The 23,486-nt window shown below is 39.8% G+C and overlaps 2 protein-coding genes across 2 annotated transcripts; both read right to left on the bottom strand.

Moving 5' to 3' along the window:
- Positions 1-23: 23 nt before the first annotated feature.
- On the bottom strand, positions 24-5,766 carry rbm48 (RNA binding motif protein 48). Its single transcript, XM_088998331.1, has 5 exons — positions 5,611-5,766; positions 5,277-5,467; positions 4,384-4,529; positions 3,516-4,069; positions 24-2,312 (listed from the first exon to the last, which is right to left on the bottom strand). Exons 1-5 carry the CDS (start codon positions 5,728-5,730, stop codon positions 2,250-2,252), a joined length of 1,074 nt encoding a protein of 357 aa, XP_088854457.1. The 5' UTR covers positions 5,731-5,766; the 3' UTR covers positions 24-2,249.
- A 1,593-nt stretch (positions 5,767-7,359) lies between these two features.
- LOC148896487 (trypsin-3-like) lies at positions 7,360-15,915 on the bottom strand. The gene is made up of 5 exons (XM_088998339.1): positions 15,861-15,915; positions 10,495-10,654; positions 10,158-10,420; positions 7,703-7,839; positions 7,360-7,619 (listed from the first exon to the last, which is right to left on the bottom strand). Exons 1-5 carry the CDS (start codon positions 15,907-15,909, stop codon positions 7,470-7,472), a joined length of 759 nt encoding a protein of 252 aa, XP_088854465.1. The 5' UTR covers positions 15,910-15,915; the 3' UTR covers positions 7,360-7,469.
- Between the last annotated feature and the right edge of the window lie 7,571 nt (positions 15,916-23,486).

Genomic DNA, 23,486 nt, shown 5'->3' with positions numbered 1-23,486 from the left:
GCCCATTTGCCTCAAAATGACACGTCATTTTTATTGGTGTTTCGCATTTGACTAAAAATATCATACTGCGTGTTTTGGGTATTTTAGATGCTATAAAACGTTTTTCTGATGTCAGTTAAAAAAACAAAAAAGTGACGTCGGTTGTCCTTTAAGGTTGCATGTGAGCCAGAGGTCTGAGAGAAGCGTATTTCATACCTGGCAAGTTGTACGGGTTCAGCATAATTTGTACAAGTGAGCACTGATTTTTAAATGCATACGACGTACTTTCAAAATCTGTACATTTTCTGCACATATTATACGCAACATATTTTGTCACCGTGACAGCAACCGAATTGCACCGAATTGGTCTGTAGCCGTTTGATCGCGGGAATCTCGCATTTCAATTAGCGTCAAAAGCCGCAAGTCAACCAATGAGCAATATTTGCCTCAAAACAAAACCACACTCATCGGATTCTGTGACGAAGATTTTATTCTGCCAATTTGTTGCAGAACACAACCTGTTTGCAAATGTTGCTGATCATTTCTCAGATTAAAAAAAACATTTCCTGACTCAAAGATTGCATCTGTAAATTAACTTTATTGGCCTTTTTTTAATTTCGTTTACCAAATTGTTAATTAGGCACTGTAACTTTATTCAAGCTTGCATAACTGTGATTCTGTCTTGCGTAATTGATAAAATGAAAGGTACATACGAAGCTACATTTTCATATATAGCTACAGATATCTTTTTATATCTCAACAAACATTTTGACATTTGTAAAAAAGAGACTATTTCGGTAAAATTGCTTGACAGTACACGTTGTCAGTAAATAGATGTGTTGTGGTTCCACGTTTAACCTGTCACAGTATCGTAGGATTGCACAATAATGCCTGAGAAATTATTTTTGGCAGGTCATTACAAAAAGTACCTCTTAAATTATAGAATTCATGACACAGTTGAGCAGATGAAGACATTTTTCTTTGATTGAACCAGGCTACGTAGCATGACGTGGGGTGCCATTCCCAAGTTTGTTCGGGTATTGTTTTTTCTTGTGGGGGACTGCGAATCAGGCTGCGGTCAGACCTCTGGCAATGTTTCCCCTCTCATAAAGGAGCAGCATTAGCCTTTTGCACAGACTCCACAAAAAAATTAACAAACTTTGCGAGATCTCGCAACCCAAAGAATGAACCGGAAGTGCATGAACGAGCATTTAAAAAAACAAGATTGCGAGATCTTGCATTCTTTGCGATTGAATGCGAAGTTTTGCGAGAAAATGCAAAGTATTGCGAGATCTCGCAAAGTATTGCCAGGGAATGCCAAACTGCAAGATCTCGCTAAGTTTTTTTTTCTTTGATGTTCCCTAAGAGCTTAGGGCCTAGGCCCTAAGGCACAGGTGTCAAAGTCAAGGCCCGCGGGCCAAATCCGGCCCGCCAAATCATTTTTTTCGGCCCGCGAAAGCAAATCAAACTTGTTAAATTCCATGATGATTGCTAAAATCTGAGCCAAAATTTCATATTTTTGGATGTCAACCACAATAAGTCATTATTCTTGACTTCAGATTTGAAAACGAGTTATTCATTAATTTGCTGTGTGCTCTATATGTAATATTTGAAGGGATTTAAACATTCTAATGTGCTCCCCAAATTCATAACGGCCCTCGAGAGGAAACCATAACTACAATGTGGCCCGCGGCAAAAAATGACTTTGACACCCCTGCCCAAAGGCTTCGGGGCTCCGTAAAAACACATTGGAATGTAGGCGAAGTTTTTCCATCTCGAGGCGTTTGAGTTTTGCTTTGTCCAAGGCTAAAAGCCAACATGACAGTTTTCAAAAGATTAAAATTTGTCAATTACTGACCACAACAGTGACAAATAAAGAAATCCACATGTCAAAAGTGTTGATTTGATCACGCTTCTGAGCATGTGGACATTTTAACAACTGACCTGTATGTTTGACCCAACAAAAAAATACAGGCGTAGAACGCAATAAATGTTTAATTTGAAGCAACAATTTTAATTGCTTCCATAAAAAATAACTCTGAATTGGATTGGATTAGCCTTTGTTAGTCTCGCAGTGGAGATATTTACATTTCACAGCAGTCATGAAAGGATGAAAAAAGGATAGAAAGAGAATTTTGACCCAACACAAACAATCCAAAAATTGAGTTCATGACACAACCCAACATTTTTATTGCGCAAACAGGCACGGAAATAGCATGCAAAAATGAACATGAATTTTAGTGGTTGTTGATGAGAATATCGAGTCAAGCTCAAATTCGCCGGCGTGGTTTAATCTTTTTCCCCACTGGTTTGAGGTCAGGAACAGATTCCACCTAAAAAACAACAAAAAGTTATCTCATTTCGGAACTGTTATTCATAACAGAGAAATTAAGTCATTCGCGACCATTTCCGAATTTATTCGGGAATTGAAAAGTGTGACGTGGAGCACCATCCCCAAATTTGTTCGGGTTTTGGTTTTTCTTGCGGTGGCTGCCGATAAAGCGCTGGTCAGACATCTGGCCATGATTTTTCCCTTCCACAAGGCGGCAGCATTTGCCTTTTGTCCATGTTAGCGCTTTGTTACAGCTTCAGCTGTTGTTAAAGAGCCATATAAATTAATCATCAATCAATCAAATCAATATATATGTATTGTATTTTGTACAGCTAGCCCGATTTCAAGCTCAGATAACTCCAGAGACATATAACTTAGTAATGAACTCTTTTTTTTCTGACAAAAGAAGATAGTTTAAGATTTCTAACGCTGTATTGAATGTTTATGTAGTCCTAAAATATTCTGTGGGTCCTGCAATTTGAGTGAAAATGACAAAAACCCTGGCACTGGTATGGGCACATTTTCGCCGATCGTCTGGCAGTGAATGAGTTAAATAGCAACAGGGATGAGAACTTGATTAAGGCTGAATTCATGCTGCAATTTATTTTTCCACACACACACACACACATTAATATTATTATCCTCTCATATATATATATATATATATATATATATATATAGGACTGCGAATCAGGCTGAGGTCAGACCTTTGGCAATGTTTTCTCATTTGCATTTGCCTTTTGCACCATATAATTTAGGAATTACCTTTTTTTCTGATGAAAGAAGAGGGGCTAAGGTTTCTTAGGCTGCTTTGAATGTTTACGTAATCCTAAAACTAAATATTCTGTGGGTCCTGCAATTTGAATGGAAAATGACAAAAAAAAAAAACCTTGGCACTGCAGTACAATGCAACACATACATATTGGTTTATATAGCATTTCATCAATAGCTGAAGCTGGAACAAAGCACTAACACGGAAAAAAGGCAAATGCTGCCCCCTTGTGGAAAAGAAAAACATTGCCAGAGGCCATGGCCAGTACTTTCTTGGCAACCAAGCATGAAAAAACAAAACCCGAACTAATTATGGAATGGCGCTCATATTTTGAATTCCCAAATAAATTTGTGAATGGCAGTGAATGAGTTAATTATATACCCGCTTTAATTCGTTTCATCTAATATGCTCCAAGACAACGTGACACCCCACCTGTTTCATTGTGTTCCTTATTAAATTGACGGTTGTGTTCAGCGAATCATCGTCCATGTCCAATTTCGGAGTGTCTTCAAGTTTTGGTCCTATGAGTGGCATATTTGTTCCAACTCGCTCAACCGGTGAGTGTGACACAAGCTCTTCCATCTTGCGTTTTCTGCTTTCCGTGTGTGTTGTCCTCGGTACAAATGTGGCCGCGCACGGCTGATTCGAAGTCCGTGTAATGTGTGGACCTAAAGACTTAGGAAATTGTTTTTGGCTGTGGCTTATGCTTGATGTGGCCGCCTTGTCTTTTGCATCGGGGATGGCGTTGTGCAGTGTTCCCATTTTGTCCTCTGTTGGTACAGGATCACGGTGTCTATTCCGTGGGTTGTTGTAATGTTCTTGAGGAGGAAGTGGCAGGAGAGGAAATGATGAATGATCATCCACGTTCCAATATGCTCCTTCGTTGTCACGGACACTCGCTTCACCGTGAGTGGGGATGTCGGCCCGTGTGGGTTCTGCTGATGCAGGCTCTTTGTTCACTGCCGCTTCCTGCTCCCTCTCTTGGACTTTAGATTGAAGAATACACATTTACAATTAAAAATTTAAACATGCATTGGGAAAATGCAGGACAAATACAGCATATTTTTGGATCGGTATAATTTAAAAAACATCAGATTTTTTTTTTCATTGTCTTAATTTCTAAAGTCAATCATAAAATATTTTATGTCTTGACTTGATTGAAACAAATGCTGACTTTCAGCCATATGCAAAATGTATCATCTTGGGATGCCTTTATACAAACATCGAATAAAATTAGTCGAAAAAAAATATTGTTGTGTTTCTCTTTAGTGTGGACTTAATACTGAGGGTAGGCGTGCACCTCTCTTTTCTGCCATCCTCATTATGTATCTCCTCCGGTCCTGCAGCTTCATCCTGGTGTCCTCCACAGTCTCATATTCAGGGACGTAGCAAACATGCAGCACACCGCCATAGAAACTCTTCTCATCCATGTGTCGTTTGGCAGCTCTGGAAAAAGACAATTCGCATTAGAATTGCTATTCAGAGAGCATTCATGTTGTGAGGCATTCGATAACATTTGAACAAAATAAAAATACCTTGCTACAGCATTGTAGTAGATTTTTTTGCATATCTGAACTTGGACCACCTGTATTTATTTTTCTCACAGCTTTTGACTATTAAGTCCTTCTTTAGAAAACTTTTTTTGATAACTCACTTCCCACGATTATCAGAAAATATGCGAATGTTGTTTTGGTAGTAGACGTTTTGGCCAAAACTATTTCTCTTGTTAAAAAATGCACTATACAACATCAGAAATGTTTACTTCTGTGAGATAGTATTTCAATATTACTTTCATTGGAACTGCTTCATGTCACAAAGAGGGTGCAAAAAGTGCTTACGATTGAATGACTGTCTGTGTCCTTTGAGTTGTGTCACATTATTTGTTTTTTTTTTTGTCTTGTATTTAAACATCAAAGAGTATATGGGGAAATTTGTTACGATTGCACAATTGTCCATGTTTTATGTTATTGTTGTGTTTATTATTTTGCTCTAGTTTGACTATTATGTGAAGCACCTTGTCACAGCTGCAGCTGTTGTGAAAGCGCTATATAAATTAGGATGTATTGTACTACTTGTGAACATTCTGCTTTCACCTTTAGTCTTTTTTTCTTAACTCAAATATTTGCAATTCTTAAGTACAGATTGTGAGTCACTTTACCACCATTAATGCTGGTACACAGCAACATTAACAACCTGGCACTCGTGAGCTTCTGGAACTTGACCAGGTAGACCTCCGTGAACTCCTCCGCGGGGTACTCGTCTAAGGGTCGATACTCTTGCACGACTCCATACAAAGCACATAGCTGTATGAGTTCAGTCATCACTCCAATCGCCGGAACCCCTTGGACCATCACGTAACACGACTCTAAATTGATGGTGTACACCTGACAAGACAGAAGAGAAGACATTGCTCCCAGTGCCAAAAGATGTGTTTACTCTACCTTATTTAGCGTAGGACACGAATACAAAGCAAGCTATCACATTCAAGTCTCGAGTTTATATGAAATAACAGGACTTTGTATGTTACCTTTACGGCTCTGGATTTCCTCCCCTCTCGATATTTAGGTCGAGAAATGCATACTTTTCGTTGTTCGTGGTGAATGTAAACCTCCGGAGCTTTCCAACAACTACTCTTGGACGCCGCCATGCCTGGTAGAAATATATTTCCGCTCGCGGTCTTTGAAAATAAGAGGCAACAACTGAGCACAACTGAGTGATTGAAGGAAAGTTCACGAATTGCCTTTGTTTTGAAATAAGACAGGAAGTAGTTGTGAAATAGCGCATCTCGACTGTATTCGGATGAGTGGTGTACAGAAGGTGTGTCAGGAAGGGCATCCGACGTAAAAGCTTGGCCGAAACAAACGTGCGAGTCAAACCTCTGAAGAAGCAGGACACTTATTCGCTGTGGCGACCCCTAAAGGCCAAAGCCGAAAAGAAAAGAAGTACACTCTCAATCAGTTGCCAGCCAATCACAAGACACACATAAAAATAGCATTTATGCTGACAATCACCGAGAGTATTCAATCGGCCTGCCATTCATGTTTTTGGAATGTGGGGGGAAACCGGAGTAAATGCAAAAAACGCACACAGGCAAGGGGAGAACATGCAAAGTCTCCACAGGAAGGCAGGAACCGTGATGGAACCTTGCACATCTGCACTGTGAGATGGAAATGAAAACCAGTTGAGAAATACAAATAAAAATACCAGGACTCTTGTACTGTAAATAGCACGGCCATCTTATGTTGATGCAATACAACTACATATATCAATATTCTTTTTCTTTGATACTTGCACTATGTACAGTTTTTTTAATGAAACATGTTTGCACATTTGCAGTGTACATCTCAGTCTGCTGACATTTTTACTGTGCTTAGAATATACAGTATTTTTTTATCCTTTCAACCCCCACCCCCATCCCCTTTCAAATTGCTGCTGTGGACTGCAAAATTCCCCATTGTGGGACGATTAAAGACTTTCTGATTCTGAAATATTTTTTTTTTTTCCCACTGCACAATTGATGGTCAGTCATAGCACAGTAAAATATGCTGCAGAACGGTTAGGAATCACTGCAATAGAAACTAGATTACTTACCTCTCTGACATTGATTAACATATTAGCCAGCAGTTCATGTTGGATCTATCCTCAAGGGTTTCACATAAATGCTGCAATCTGAAATTCCAAAAATGGCCCAAATGGCATCCTCACTGATCATGTACATACGCTCCTTCAGTAGCTCACGACCTAAAGTTCAATGTACTGTAAATAACCAAGTGCATATTTTTTTGTTTGTTTCCCCTGCATTTAAGTTCACACATAACCACAAAAACATGACCATCCAATTGCACTTTAAGCCAGCTAAATACTACATTTGGAACTACACTCTGCATTCAATGATGATGGACAAAAGCCAGAACGTATAAATGCTGTCCAATTTTAAAGCCACATGGTGGAGCGTCGCAGTACTTTTTGCTTTTGTGATTTACTGTCGTGTTGACGGTAAATGTCATGTTAGTACATTTGCGTTTTGCTCAGGATTTTTGTACATGACCAATTTTCAACCATTTTATAAAAAGTTTATGGTGGTGTTAAATAATTTGGGAAAGGATTGAGCAGTGCCACCGTCAGAGTAATGTTGCACACTAATGAATGCCCTCAGATGTGACAAAAAAAACATATCAGTCCAATTGATTGTACCAATTAACGTTTTAAATTAAGAACATAAAAAAGGAATTCACACGGTTTGTGCTAGTGTGGGAAAAATTGGCAGAAAAGCACATGTTCTCACATGATTTATTTTTAGTATCTTTGTGCACCCATATGCTGTATCTTGTCACACTGATAGACCTCAAGCACATTTCATGATGTTCTCACATGAGTCTTCCAAGTCTAGCCTGTTATCATTGTCTTCTTGATCCATGCGATGTAATTGCACACTTTGGTGTACACTCCGGGCTTGTTTCTCAGCGCACAGCCTTTCCCCCAAGACACAATCCCTTGGAGAACCCCCTTGCATGTCAATGGACCCCCAGAGTCACCCTGTCAACAAAAGAAACCAATTCTGACAGTTGGTGTGTGTTCAAGAGGCAGAAACACACCGTTAGGTGACATTTTCAAATTACCTGGCATGAATCTTTGCCTCCCTCCAGATGACCGGCGCAGATCATGTTCTCCGTGATTTGGAAAGGATATGCATTAAAGCATGCATCATCACTCAGGAGAGGGATATCCAGGCACTGCAGTGTATGAGGAAACCTTGCTAAATAAGAATGGATGAGGGGATTTAGTGTGTGAAGAAAGCACACCGGCTTTTACAGACTGATGATCGTGTTATACAGTATTATTTTGATACTAACTAACTAAAACCTAGCTGAAATTACAGTAAATGAGTCATCTAACAAATTAAGTGAAGAGGCACACTGTGACAACATACTTTTTTTTCAAAATCTACTCAAGTATTGTAAATAGCACAGCCACCTTATATAGAGCCATTACAGTTACATATCCACTTTTATTCTATATCTGTGTACTTTGCACTGTGTACAGTTCTTTTTATGAAACATTTTTGTGCAGTTGTACATTTCAGTCTTCTGACATTTTCTTTTTTCCATACAATACATTGTTTTCTCTTTTTGACCCCACCCCTTTCAATTTTGCTGCTGTAGATTGCAAATTTTCCCATTGTATGATTATTAAAGGCTTTCTGATTATGATTCATATTTTCAGCTTTGTCCAGCGACAAGTACCTGTACGTGAAATATGTAAGTATGTGATACAGATAACATATAACTGCTTTAATATTAAGCAGATTCTTTACTTACAGACAGTGTAGGTGTTCAAACATGTCGAAACATGTCAGCTATTTGAACACCTACACTGTCTGTAAGTAAAGAATCTGCTTAATATTAGATATCAAGTAGACAGGATGAACTTAGTACAACGATATAACATCTTTTTTGCTTCAAACAGCATCACAATTTGTGAATATACTGTAAAAACCCAATTTAAAAAGGTTACTTTTTAAAATGTGTATACTGTAAAAATAGTAATATACAATAGCAAATGATAAAATAGGGGAACATGGTGGTATGTTAATAATTAACCAGTGTTCATTGATACACCTGTGACATATTCAGCATTATCTCTGGCAATATGATTCACACGGACTCCGTGTGCCTCAGGGGTGACTCTTTCCACGTTTCATTTTGATTTTATGAATAAGATGCACTGTAGTAAATCCAGCCAATATGCAAGGTTCCCCTAACTTGTTTCGTTTCCAGATGTGTTCATGATTTACAGTAATTAAACAAAACTGTTATTTACAGTCACAAATAGATGTTTTAAATGAATAATTACATTATTTAGAGCGAAAAATAGATTAATTCAACAAACAGAGAACTCTTGATCATGTAAATACTTGGTGGGTAGAATTAATATGGATATGATATGAGATATACACCTCTGGATATGTTTTTCCCTTTCGGGACAGGGCAGCAATTGCCTTTTGTCCATGTTAGCGCTTTGTTACAGCTTCAGCTGTTGTTAAAGCGCTATATAAATCAATATGCATGTATTGTATAGTATTTTGTACAGCCGCCCCCATTTCACGCTCAGATAACTCCAGACCCATATAATTCAGGAATTATTTTTTATTTTTTTTTTATGAAGAAGAGAGTCCAATGTTTCTTATGCTGTATTGAATATTTATGTAGTCCCAAAACTCAATATTTTGTGGGTCCTGGGATTCAAATGACTATGACAAAAACCCAGCCACTCATACCTGTCAACCTCCACGGCTCCATGCCCTTACAAACGGTCATATTTTGTCTTACAAAATACAAAATAATCTTACAATCTTTTTTCAAACGTGTTCATTTATGTAGTTTAACATATATTGTACATGTAGCTACTTTCATGTCTTTTTTGCAAGCAACACAATATGAATATTCCACACCTTTCTTCGAAACTTGTATCACTCCCTCTTATCGTCCTGACATTTGCTGCCACTCTTTGTGATGCTTGCCTCTTCCATTTAACTACCACGTTTTAATTCAGGTTCGGTCATTGCGACTTGATGATTGTATCCAAAGAAAATTCAAAACTATTTTGTAATGTAGGCCTACTGCTCTGCTTTCGCTTTGTTCACGTGTGATCGGAATGATGCAATGGGAAATCCCCAGGCGGCAGACAGTAGCATCAAACCGCTCGCTTCGTTTGCAACGAAAAAACCCATACCGAGATAGAGGCAACCGCGGCGAACTAGTTTAACTTGATTGATTTGCCGTTTCATGATCGTCGGTACACCGGATGGTACCCATAATTGACAAATTTTCATTTTTCCGTACGTTCTTGTACGTCTTAAAATGCATAATAAACGTACTTTGTACGGCAAAAGCGTAGAGGTTGACAGGTATGGCCACTGGAGTGGACACAGTTTTGCACGTCTGGCAGTGAATGAGTTAACTTACTGAGCTGCTCTACCTGTCTGTCACATATCATAGCAAAGTTGGTCTAAAAATTTCAAAGCATTTTTTTCCCAAAAAGTATGACATGTATGACTTTAGTCACATGACTCACAGCCTTCATCACTGGGGCGGATGCTCCCCCAACCAGAGACATGGCACATGGTGCCTTCAGGAGCACATTCAGAAGGGAGCGTAACAGGGCGCACGTAGTTGTTCAGAGAGGCGGATTCACTCAGTTTGATGAGCATGATGTCACTATCCTGTGTGCCTGGTTTGTAGTCGGGGTGACGAATGAATTTAGCAGACATGATGTGCTGTTCAGGGCCTTCGGGCTCCCAGATGTCGTGCTCACCCAGCCGCACCTCGACATTGGATCTAGATGAGGCATATGAAGCATCAGAAATACTTCTCATGATTTGCAAGATACGAGTTAAAGAAATTGTTCTCACTTTGTTCTGCAGTGGGCAGCAGAGAGCACCCACTGTGGGGACAGGAGAACTCCTCCACAAAAGTTGTATCCCGTGAAGAGAGACACTTGGTAGGGCACTGAGTGTCTGCGACACTCATACCCACCAACTATCCTGTCGTCATCTTTCAGGGCAGCTGCAACTAAAGTTAACAAAACAGCAAGGTAAATATTAACCAATCATCACATGTATGGTGGATATATATGCAGTGAATATATAGAACATGCTTCCACTATAGAATTGACCGATAACCTGTCTGTCTCAAGTGATTCTTTTAAATGATTTATATCGCGCTTTCACAACAGCTGCAGCTGTCACAAAGCTCTTAACAAAACAGTGAACATAAAATAAAATAATAAACACCACAACTAACGATAAAAAGGTTTCTTCAGCTGTCATCTGTACTTCTTTAAAGGTGTTGGACGTTTCGCTCCTCATCCGAAGAGGTTCGTCAGCTGATAACTCTGACTCTCTATCCTGAATGGACAGAGGTGGCCGTGCCAGACCTCTGCTCTGATAGGTCCCTGCTCTAAGGTAGGGGGAGAAGTGGACCACTCCCTGAAGCCAATATGATTACCTCTATTGGTCTATCCCTGGCTCGGGTTTCACCTCATTAGCTATTCTGATTACCTCTTCAATCTGATTAGCTCTATTGTTCTATCCCTAGCTCGGGTTTCACCTCATTAGCCAATCTGATTACCTCTATTGTGTCTATCCCTGGCTCTGGTTTCACCTCATTAGCATGACTAAGCCTATGCGGTATCAGCCTAAGTCTGTTGTAAGCACTGTCTAAATTAAACCTTAAACCTCCTTGGCGATTTAGTGAAGGGTTTTCTGTTTTACAAAAATTGCTTCTTTTACTCGTCTTTCAAACCATATACATATTTTCTTTCGCTAAGATTTTAACCTCAAATGAGTGGTTGCTCGCATTAGGCCACCACTCCAAGAAAAATATAGGTATCATGCCCATGGTTCCATTTTTGTGATCAGACCAGAGCAGTTTTTGATATTGCGATGAATTGTTGTCTAGCATAGTGACGCGATGTTGACGGTTTTGCATGTCCGCCACACAATGCAGATGCCGTGGGTTCGATTCCAGGCCTTGGCCTTTCTGTTTGGAGTTTGCATGTTCTTCTCATGCCTGCGGGGACTTTCTCCGGTTCCTCTGGTTTCCTCCCACATTCCAAAACCATGCATGGGAGGCAAATGGAACACCCTTAAATCAAGGTTTTTTTTTTTGCGGGCCACATTGGAATCATCGTTTCCCTTTGAGGGCCATTAAGACTGTCAAACCAAAGTAAATCAATAGTTTATTCAACGATTGTTGAAGTGACTGTGAGGAGGACTTTGGTCACAAGAAAATGCTTACAAGACCTGTCATTTATTACATATGAGAGTTTGAAATATTGCCAGATTTTAGCAAGCATCCATCATGGAAGTTTAAATGCTTGGTTTGCTGTCGTAGGCCACATTAAATGATGTGGCTGGCCTGATCTGGCCCCCGAGCCTTGAGTTTGACAACAATGCCCTAAATTGTTCTCAAATGTAATTCTGAGTGTGAATGGTTATTTGTCTATCTGTGCTCCATAATTGGATGGCAACCAGATGTACTTAAAGGCAGCTATGATATGTTGCAGCAAACCTGCAACCCTCTTGAAGATAAAGCGCTTCAGAACAATGAATCCATGGATGTAGGGATATTGTCTGTCACTATGGTGTAGTGAAAAAGTATTTGCCCACCTCCTGTATTTTGTTTGTGTTTGTGGTTTTATTTCTATTTTTTTAGCATAGCTATCCCCACAAGGGTTTCATATTCATTCATTCATTCATTCATTCATTCATTCATTCATTCATCCTCTGGACCGCTTTATCCTCACTAGGGTGGTGGGTAGTCTGGAGCCTATTCTAGCCATCTTCGGGCACTGGGCTAGGGGCACCCTGAATTGGTTGCCAGCCAATTGCAGGGCACAGTGATGGATCTTTTTCTCTGGAAATACGTTCTATCACACACAGAGACAACCAACCACATCCGCTCTCACACTCACACCTAGGGACAATTAGGATGTTCAATCAGCCTGCCATGCATGTTTGTCACGCATGTGGAACGTGGGAGGAAACCGGAGTACCTGGAGAAAACCCACATGGGCCCGGGGAGAACATGCAAACTCCACGCAGGAAGGCTGGAGCGGTACTTGAACTTGCAATCTCTGCACTATGAAGTCGGTGCGCTAATCGGTCGGCTACCGGGCCACTAGGTTTCATATTATCAAATCAATTTTAATATCACTCAAAGACAGCAAAGGCAATACAAAATGTAGTTCTCAAATGACATTTTATTTATTACGGGACCAAAAAAAAAAACTTTTCTGACACCTTATGAAAAATCCCCTAAAACAAAACAATAAAACTGTGAATGTCTGGTGACCTGAAGACGAGGCTGCCTTTTGCACAAAGCCATCTGTGATGAAGGCTCCCGCTCACTGCGGCCCACAGCACAGAAAGCCATGTCGAAAATGGATGAATGGATGTTTAAATGAGCTCATTTTTGTTTTTGATGTTAGTTAGGTCTATTGTCCTATCCACCACACCCAGCAGTTTCCTAACTGCCTGGACTCCATCTGGCTTGAAGTATTCACGGCTTTCGATTGATTTAGACAATATGTGGCCACAACTTCTCCTCGGCATGCATCAGCATACACTGGAGGAGCAAAAAGTAGAATCCGTGCCCAATGTGCCACAAGTTCATCAAAAGACATCCTCTAACCTCAAATGAGACAATGAGGATTTAAGTGAAGCTCCTCTGGCTCTTACGACCTCTTTGCTGCCTGAAATCATGTGATTCACATGACATAGTCATCATTTTCCTTTCTTAAAGAGTGGGAGACTGTTGAACTTAGCTTTAAATCATTTAGCAATAGGTGAAATGATTTGCCACTCCAAAAATTAAAAAGCCAATTTTAATACGACACAAAGACAAAACAAGTATTAAGCGCTTTTCTACGGCTTCATCTGTTCTTAAAGGCCAACCGACACATCTGGACGAGTTGCGTCCATAATTTGGAAAATCAATTCAAATGACTTCTACTGAGCGCATTTTACAAAGATTCCACTGCATATAGCTATATTTTACGTTTTAAGACTTGCGCTGAATATTCAGGAAGTTGAGTTGATGACAATGCCCGAAGTGACGTCACATTCGGAACGCTCCTGATCGAGAAAGCGACACACAATGCATTTTGGGTACTTTTTTTCATCTGAAAACACAGTGTTGATCGCGAAATTAGAAGGAAAATTACATAAATAATGCGATTGTGAAACGTTGTGTGTCGCTGCCAATTGCGGTAACATGCAAAAAGAAGGTGTAAGTTTACACAAATTCCCAGCGGACAAATCAGCCCATTTCCAACAGAGCATGTGCGCCATCTTGTGCATTTTCTGGGCGGTACAACTGAGTCCAGATCTTCACCGGTGTCATCGCTTGCAGACGGCTCGAATTGATATGGAAGGACTTCTTTAATCGATTGCAAACATTTATGCTTTCCTCTTCAGAACTATTTGAATCATATTCATAAATGGATGAGTAACAAGACAGCATCTTCTCTGAATCTGAACTCTCTGAAGCCATTGTTTTGATTCTGGAGCAAGGCAGTGTGTGACGGAAAGTGACGTCACAAACAAAGGGGCGGGATTTTCTGAATCTCCCCAGTTTCGAGCTAATTTGGGCCAGTTTTGGGACACTTTAAGTCATTTTTATTGGTGTTTTGCATTTGACTAAAAATATCAGCCTTGGGTATTTTAGATGCTATAAAACGTTTTTCTGATGTCAGTTAGGAAACAAAAAAATGGTGTTAGTTGTCCTTTAAAGCCTTGTATAAATCAATGTATAATGTATTGTATTATATTGTGTTGGTAAAAATATTATATTTTGGTGTTTTTTTTGATACTCAGGAAAGATTCCAAACCTAAAAAAAAATAATTACACACACTTTTTTGAACAAATCATTTCATATTTTACTGTTCACACGAGGTCCGTTTAATGCAAGATTTGTTAAATCAAGAAATAACTTCTTTTGATATTTTGCAATGTTCAACTCATTCACTGCCATTCACAAATTATTTAGGAATAAAAAATATAATATATATATATAATATATAATATATAATATATCTCATTTCTAGATCATATAACTTCAGACCCATATAATTTAGGAATCAACTCTTTTTTTCAGATGAAAGAAGACAGCCCAATGTTTCTTTCGCTGCATTGAATGTTTATGTAGTCCTAAAACCCAATATTCTGGCGGTCCTGGAATTAGAGTGACAATGACAAAAACCCTGGCACTGGAATGGACACATTTTTGGACGTCTGACAGTGAATGAGTTAAGTCAGGGGTGTCAAAGTCATTTTTTGCCGCGGGCCACATTGTAGTTATGGTTTCCTCTCGAGGGCCGTTATGAATTTGGGGAACCCATTAGAATGTTTAAATCCCTTCAAATGTTACATATAGAGCACACAGCAAATTAATGAATAACTCGTTTTCAAATCTGAAGTCAAGAATAATGACTTTTACTGTGGTTGACATCCAAAAATATGAAATTTTGGGTCAGATTTTAGCAATCATCATGGAATTTAACAAGTTTGATTTGCTTTCGCGGGCCGAAAAAAAATGATGTGGCGGGCCGGATTTGGCCCGCGGGCCTTGACTTTGACACATGTGAGTTAAGTGATATCTTGCAGCTTCAGCTTTTGTTAAAGTGCTATATAAATCAATATGTATATTGTATTGTATTGTAAATTGTAAAAATATTATATTTTAGTGTTTTTTTATACCCAGAAAAATAATTCCAAACCTAAACCATTAATCACCATACACTTTTTTGAACAGATAATTTCATATTTTAGTGTTCACACCGCCAATTAATGCAAGATTCGTTCAATCAAGATATAACTTCTATTGATATTTTGCAATGTTTAAATGGGCACCATGTTTTTGGCAATCTTCAACATGCTAAATTTTGCATTTTACCCTCCTTTTCTTATTAGACAGAAAACGATGCAAAACATGATTCTGCTCATCTTGTTTTTTGAAGACAATAAAACTCAACAATCACTTTATTTAAAAATATTCGCAAGAGTTGTACAAATGGATCAATAATACCACCAAATTACTGAGTTGGTGAACTTGACTGCTTTTGTAAAATACCGGCGGTACACTGCGCACTGCCAGCTACGAAAAAGGAAGAAAATTTATTCCTTTTTTAAATCAGTCAGACAAAGAAAATCAGTCCCGATATTTATGAAACGTCTATGCTTCATTGCTATTGAATGCAATTTATTTTTACTTCACCTGCAATTCCACAGAGAGCAAGGAAAGCCAACAGCTTCATTCCCTTCATCCTGAGTCCAACAGTGTTCGTGTGACTTCAGGCGATTCCTCTCAGCAATATATGTCGTGTTCTTATCTTTTTTTATCTTTTTTCACCTCAAACTTTAAACATCTGCTACACTACCCATACGTTGATTATGTTTACAGTGCAGTGGATTTAGTGTGAGCACACCTGTGTAAACAAAACAAAAAATCTTTTGAAATGCAAAAACAATTTGAAAATTAATCATGCCAAAAAAAAACATTTGTCGAAAAATAATCAAAAATAGCTCACACTTTGGCAAGACTCCTGGCCAAAATGTATTGATAATGAAAACAATTAATAATTGACAAATGCAATTAAATTAGAAAATAAATCAATGACTTCTGTTCTCTAATTATTGTAATTATTATTTTAACATTTTGAAATGTTCAACCGTGAGGTTTTAGGACAGGTGTGTTCGCATTGCCTCTAAACTTTAAAGGACAACCTACATAATTTTTTTGTTTCCTAACTGACACCAGAAAAACTTTTATAGCATCAAAAATACCCAAAACACGCAGGCTGCTATTTTTAGTCAAACGCAAAACAGAAAGAAAGAAAAGATTGAAAAAATAAAAATGGCTTTAAGTTGCCTAAAACTGCCACTTGTCACATTCCGACGGCGACAGTGGCAGCTGACAAGTAGGAACGTTAGGAATAGGGGTGGATCGCTAAGCAGGTGACAGATGCGTTGGTGCTGGCAGTAGTTTTATTAACAAAAAGCGTGGGTCCGAGATGACGCGGACCCGGCAAAAAGGCTTGTAGAACAAAAAGTGACAAAACAGCAAAGCTTGTGGGTGAGCGGGGACAATCCACCCAACCACACTATCTAACAAAATAAAGAGGCACACAAGGGTGCAAAACAGCATATGACGCGGTGCATATAAACAGACGCGATCGTGGCTAGATAATTCCTCGGGCGAAGCAACTCACGTACTAAATACACGTTCAAGGTACGGGCAAGGCGTGAGGCGTAGTATCTTCCGACACTGGGTAAGTGACAGCGTCTGGTTTAAATGTCCAACAGTCAGTGATGAGGGAATTGACAGCAGCTGGCGGACATCGGGAGCGGAGGCCCCGCCCAGCTGTCAACTCGCTCATGACACCACTAATGAGCTCAAAACTGGAGAGATTCAGAAAGTCCCGCCCCCAGTTCGTGACGTCTCGTCAGGATACTCCTTCACAAACTGCCTTGCTCCAGAATCAAAACAAAAGGCTTCAGAGAGTTTAGATTTGGAAAAAGATCCTTTCTAGTTACTTATCTAGTTATGAATATACAGTAAAGTCTCGTTATATCGATATCGGATATATCGATAGTCCCGGTTATATCGATACTATTTCTATGCACGCACGGAGAAAATTACATGCAAACAGGGTCGGATATATCGATGGTCCCGGTTATATCGATATTTTTTCGGACTCCCTTGAATATCGATATAACGAGACTTTACTGTAATTCAAATAGTTCTTAAGAGGAAAGCATAAGTGTTTGCGATCGATTAAAGAAGTCCTTCCGGATGAATTCGAGCCGTGTAAGCAAAGCGACGAAGCTGGTGAAGGACACGACATATGAAGCATATATGAAGCTCCGTGAATAACCAATATAGCATCAATTTATGTGATATGTGGCATATAGGAACACGAATAACAAATAATAAGCAACAAGATGTCAACATCAATGCAGATTGTTTAGTGGTTGCGCATGGAAAAAAGTTGTTTAAACATTCAAGATGAAGAGTTACGAACTTACGTATGAATGACAGCGGTTATCCATCGCTAACACCGGTTAGCACCTCGTTCCAGCAGCTGAATATTTGTCCAATCGGTTTGCTCCACTATTATGACCATTGCTCTCTTTCACCACTGGAAGCAACTTTCTACCCATTGTCAGCGTGAGAGAATGACAGCGGTTGTCCAAGCGGGGATTCGCGCACTCAGGGGAGCTCCTCGGCTGGCGCTATACTGCTCTGCTCCGTTGGAAATGGCTGGTTTGTCCTGTAGGAATTTGTGTAAACTTACACCTTCTTTATACGTGTGACCACAATTGGCTCCCACACAACGATTCACCATCGCGTTATTTATGTAGTTTTCCTTCTAATTTTGCGATCAACGCGGTGTTTTCAGACGAACCAAAGTACCCAAAATGCACTGTGTGTCGCTTTTTCGGTCAGGGGCGTACCATTGTGACGTCACTTCTGGCATCGGCATCAACTTGAAAACAAGACTTCCTGAATATTCAGCGCGAGTTTTAAAACGTAAAATATCGCTATATGCGGTGGAATCTTTGTAAAATGTGGTCAGTCGAAGTCATTTGAAGTGATTTTACAAATTATGGACTCAACTTGTCCGGCCGCAGGTGTTGGTTGTCCTTTAAGCAGTGATGGCCGTCAGGGACTGCACGACCTTCTCTGCTGGCCGAAAAATATCTGAATCACAAATTAATGTTAATTAAATTTTGTCCATGAATTCTTATTAAATAATTACAATTGTCTTCCTTCCATTGTCTTTCCCCTGTTGTGCTGCTTCCAGATGGGTGTTTTCGTATTTAACCGATCACATTTCAGCCATCATTTGTTACCAGGGCCAGAAATCTACCCGTGTGCCATCACAATCAGTTTTGCGGGCCCCCAAGCATAAAAATCTATGTTGATGAAACTGTTGCTTTAAAACCAATCCGATTTTGAGTTGACAACTCAAGGCCTGCTGGAAGGCGCTGAAAACATCACAGTTCTTGCAAACTGTGATTGGCTAGTCACATGATTGGCACTAGTCAATCACAATATTACCAGCCGCTAGTGATAAGAGCATTCTGGCCAGAGCGAGTACACTGTGTCTGTAGCGAGCTGCATAAGCAGATATATTTTTGTGTTGATTTAATCGTGGTTTTGTCAACCCACAATGGCTGAAGAAGGAGAAGAAATGGATTTAGTTGCAGATATACTGTTAAGGCCATTTTCAAGACGGACTTTTCAAAGATAGATGAACATCATTAAGGTTGGCCAGCTTCGAAGCTAGTATAAAGAGCAAATACTACTGGAATTTTATGAGGTTATTATGAATCCACATGTTCATAGCAAAAATTTGAATAGTTTAATGACAGTATTTCTTAAGTTTCTTCCAGTCACAAGTTACTTCCTGGTCAGTGGACGTGTAGTAAATCACACCATACTTCCGGCTGTGGATTGATTCATACGTACCACTACTGAATGCCAAGGGTTGACATGCACGGCTCGCCGCTGACTTTAATTAGAATTCACTGTTTCCAACCTTTCCGAGTTGGGCCATTTTTTTCCGATGCGTGTTGTTTTCTTTGTTAGCTCATGGTCATGATCTTGTGGCTGTATCGCAAAAACTTAACGTCACCTTCCACATTGCTAAACTTGTCATGATCTCGTTGGCGACCAACGGGTGGCGGTGACGGCCCCGCCTGCACCTGCACAGGTGCTGGTCGTTCCAATCAGTGTCAGACAAAAGGACTCCCGGCACGACCATTCGGCGTCGGTTCATTGTATGCTGTATGCATTGTGCAGTGCATTCATTGCATTGTATGCTGTGCATGTGTTTGTTTCATCTTGGCAGACATTTACTCTTGGTTTTTATTTAATACTTTGTATTTTTCTGTTTGAATGTTTTTTGATGTTTTAGTTTTTGTTCCTGTTTATTTTAATACAATTTCTCAAATACAACCTGCTGGTCCCTCCTGCCTGCTTTTTGGGATCCACAACTGCCATAACCACCTTGCAAACTGACAAAATTAAGATTTGCGTCACCTGTATGTTGCCAGTCAATAATTTCAGTTTGTGGGTATAATCACAAATATGAATTCATTGTGCAGTGGCTTTCTGAGTCACGGTGCGTTATTCATGTACGAACATATCGCCGGTAATCGACAACAGACAAGACAGCAAAATGGGAGAGCGTTTTTAACCAAACCCTGTGATTATACACTTAAGGCTAGAATACAACGCATTCCCTTCCAGCATAGGCAGGTTCGACCTCAGTTTTGTACAAAAAAAAACACCCAGCTTCAGCTTGCAACTCGGGGCTTGTGCTTTTTAACTTCAAATAAAGCAAAACTGCATTTATCGGCCCCACCTTGTCTGGTAATTCCTTGAAACAACTACTATTCTTGTATTCATTTCTCTGAATTCAGTTTGACCTGGAAATGATTTGACTGAGCTGCGTTTTACTCTTTTTATTGCGACTACCAATGGCTACGACGAGTCGTATCTCTTGTACCGCTGGAGTGTGAAGGAATCTATGTTCATGGCCATGTTTGTCCATTTACATTATATTGTCAACGGGAGCAAACAAATTTCAGCATTTTTTTATTGGTAATTCATTTGAAAAATACCACAAGGGGACACAAGCCAGTGTCTTATTGTGCCGGTTCCAAGCCCAGATACATACTGTCACATCCTCCTCAGCGCCAGGAGCGTGCCCCTTCCCTCCTGTCACATCCTTCTCTGCGGCAGGAGTGGGCCCCTCCCCTCCCTGCTCTCCGGACTCACTCACCTGTTTCTCATTCCATTAATTGTGCCTTTTGGCTATAAAAGTCACTCATTCCCGCTCGGTCCGCGCCAGTGTATTCTCCGTAGTTCCTTGTCACCCAGCAGCACGCAGGTCTGTTACGCTGTTCTACTCAGTTGCCTAATTTCCTGTTTGCTTTATGTCTCTCAGTAAAAACCTTTCTTAAATTTACCGTCTCCACCGTGTATTTCGGATCCACCCCTTGCTACCTTTCTTCGTCCCTCGAGCCTGTGTCACCACTCCTCGAACAGACGTGACACATACAGAGGGTTGTGTCAGGAAGGGCATTCGATGTGAAATTTTGGCCAAAACAAACATACGAATCAAACCTCTGGATCTGATACCGGATCAGTCACGGCTCAGGTCGTTGTAAACCTGAGCCTCGACCGATTAAGAAGAGAAAAGAAAGGTGTATAAAACTGTGGTGAGACCAGCCATGATGTTTGGCCTGGAGACAGTGCCACTGAAGAAAAGACAGGAAGCAGAACTGGAGGTAGCAGAGATGAAGATGTTGAGGTTTTCTTTGGGAGTGACCAGGTTGGATAGGATCAGGAATGAGTATATCAGAGGGTCAATTCACATTAAAGGCTTTGGAGAGGAAGTCAGCGAGACCAGACTGAGATGGTTTGGAGATGTACAGAGGAGAGAGAGTGAATATATTGGGAGAAGGATGCTGAGACTTGAAATGCCAGGCAGGAGACCAAAAGGAAGGCATAAGGGGGGGTTTATAAATGTTGTCAAAGAGGACATGAAGGTAGCTGGTGTGAGAGAAGAGGATGCACAAAACCGGGTGAGATGGAGGACACTGATTCGCTGTGGCGACCGCGGAAGCGAAAAGCCGAAAGGAAAAGATGAATATTTGATAAATACCAATAAATAGCAAAAAATAAAAATCACCCACATATTGTATGTGGACTGAACAAAAATGTAAATTTGTGAAATGAAATTGTGATATCGGAGGTTCCGGCCCGACGCCTGTCAAATGCAACCTAATTGTGGCTTACCAACCCAACCGGCGTAGACGCCATCTACTTCCACATTCAAAAGCACTTCCTCTTTGCCTTGGTGAATGGTGAATGAGCACGTTGACTTGGCAATTGTGGGAATTTGAAACATACAATAATATACACATTGATTCATATTGCGCTTTAACAATAGCTGAAGCTGTAACAAAGCGCTTAACATGCACAGCTATCATATACAGGAAATAAAGTAGTCACAAAGATAGTAGAAAGCACCAGGGAGTGAGACCAAGATCAAGTCGGAATCATGCCAAGTCAAATGCCAAAGAGTACAAGTGAGTTTTGAGACGGGGTTTAAAGATGGGCAGCGAAGGGGCTTGACGAATGTTCAGTGGCAGGTCATTCCAGAGTGAGACCAGCAACTAAAAAGGCTTGATCCCCTCTGAGCCTCTGTTTAATTTTTGGCACAACATCAACAATGTCTTTTGTCAACATGCCACCACGGTGCCGCCAAACATAACAAGAACTGACATTTCATCTTTGTTGGTGTTTAGGTATATCCCCTATCACATTTATATCACAAAATAATGTAAGCTGGGTTGAACGTTTCGTCAAAGGAACCAAGCGTAAAAATGTTCTTTCTTTATTCTATTTGACTTCAATGAGATCACAAAGATGACGTCTTGCTAGTCACTTCATCATACGCAGAAAGTCAACGATCCCATTTCTGTCATGGGAACATTCACTCTACTCCTTTTATTGTCTGAAGTTGTTTTTCAAACATCCTATTTCTTTTCCGGTGGCAACATCCTTAACTGCAAAATCAAGACAAATTCTTTGTTATTCTTGATCAAACTTTGATCCACAAATTAAACTGCAACCATGTGTCTGATTCTGTTTTTTTGTATCCACTTGTTGTGAGGCAAAATTCATTGATCTCTCCCGATTGACCAATACCATGTAAAAATGCGACTAGAAACACGCACAAATGATTAGCAGAAGTCTGTACACACTCTTTCCGCAAACCGCGGCCATCCTTCTTTGAGACACTCTTCGCCACTTTGCCGTGTGGTGCATTATTATTATTATTATTATTATTATTATTATTATTATTATTATTATTATTATTATTATATTTCTCCACTGCGAGACTAATAAAGGCAAATCCTATTCAATTATCCACTCAAGACGAATCAACATCTCTTCATCCTTGTTAGAAAATATGGTACTAATTGTTTTTAGTTTCATTCATAGTCGCTATTGTTCTTGCACGGACCGCTGACCCCATTTGAATTTCTCGCACAGCAGGCGAAATCATGAGAAAGAATGGTGCATACACATCTTCCCTAATTTTCTCAAGAAATCTCCCTTTGTCGACTACGTATTGTATATTAAAATACATGTTTTGGACAAAAGGACAAGCTGAAATAAATACATCATTTAATAAAATAGAACTCACTCCCTCAAGTGTTAAAGTTTCTCGCTATGCCATGTGACACCCAGATGCTTGTTTATTTACACATGTGGAAGGCAGAATTTATTCAAGTGAATGAATAAAAGGCGTTTATTAAAAAAACTAAACTAACAAAAATAAATAAATACAGTTTTTGCCTTGTATCTGAACTCAATAATATTGTTAATTGCATAGGTCCTATTATTAATTTTAGCCTTGCTGACTTCGCAACGCGTCGGGAATTTTGTTTATTTGACCATCTGGTGCCTCCTATTTAACCAGTTCCGGTTCCCCTCATCTCATTCAACCGTGCCTCCAAATAAACTGTTTGAGAGAAAGAAAGCACTGTATGACTTATGCATTACCAGGGTTCTTTTCTGTCAGATGGAGCCAAGGTTGATTATTCATATCCCTTTGGTCTTCTGTAAGGCACCAAACGCTGTGGTGGAAAATAGAAGGACCAAAGTAAGGAAGTGGTTTTGGTTGTTGAGGCGTAGCTTTTATCCCTCTTGTGTGCGGTGTATTTTGTGGGAGAAAAAGAAGAACACAGCAATGAGGCATAATGGGGGCAAGCACAGTAGGCACTCATTTTGACTTGGAAAAACAAAATCCCCGACCGT

This window comes from Hippocampus bargibanti, linkage group LG06 (assembly GCF_051943395.1).
Source record: "Hippocampus bargibanti isolate YZ-2025 linkage group LG06, ASM5194339v1, whole genome shotgun sequence".
In the NCBI taxonomy this organism is placed as follows: Eukaryota; Metazoa; Chordata; class Actinopteri; order Syngnathiformes; family Syngnathidae; genus Hippocampus; species Hippocampus bargibanti.
The sequence above is the reverse complement of the archived record's forward strand: the minus strand, read 5'-3'. Positions and strand labels throughout refer to the sequence as shown.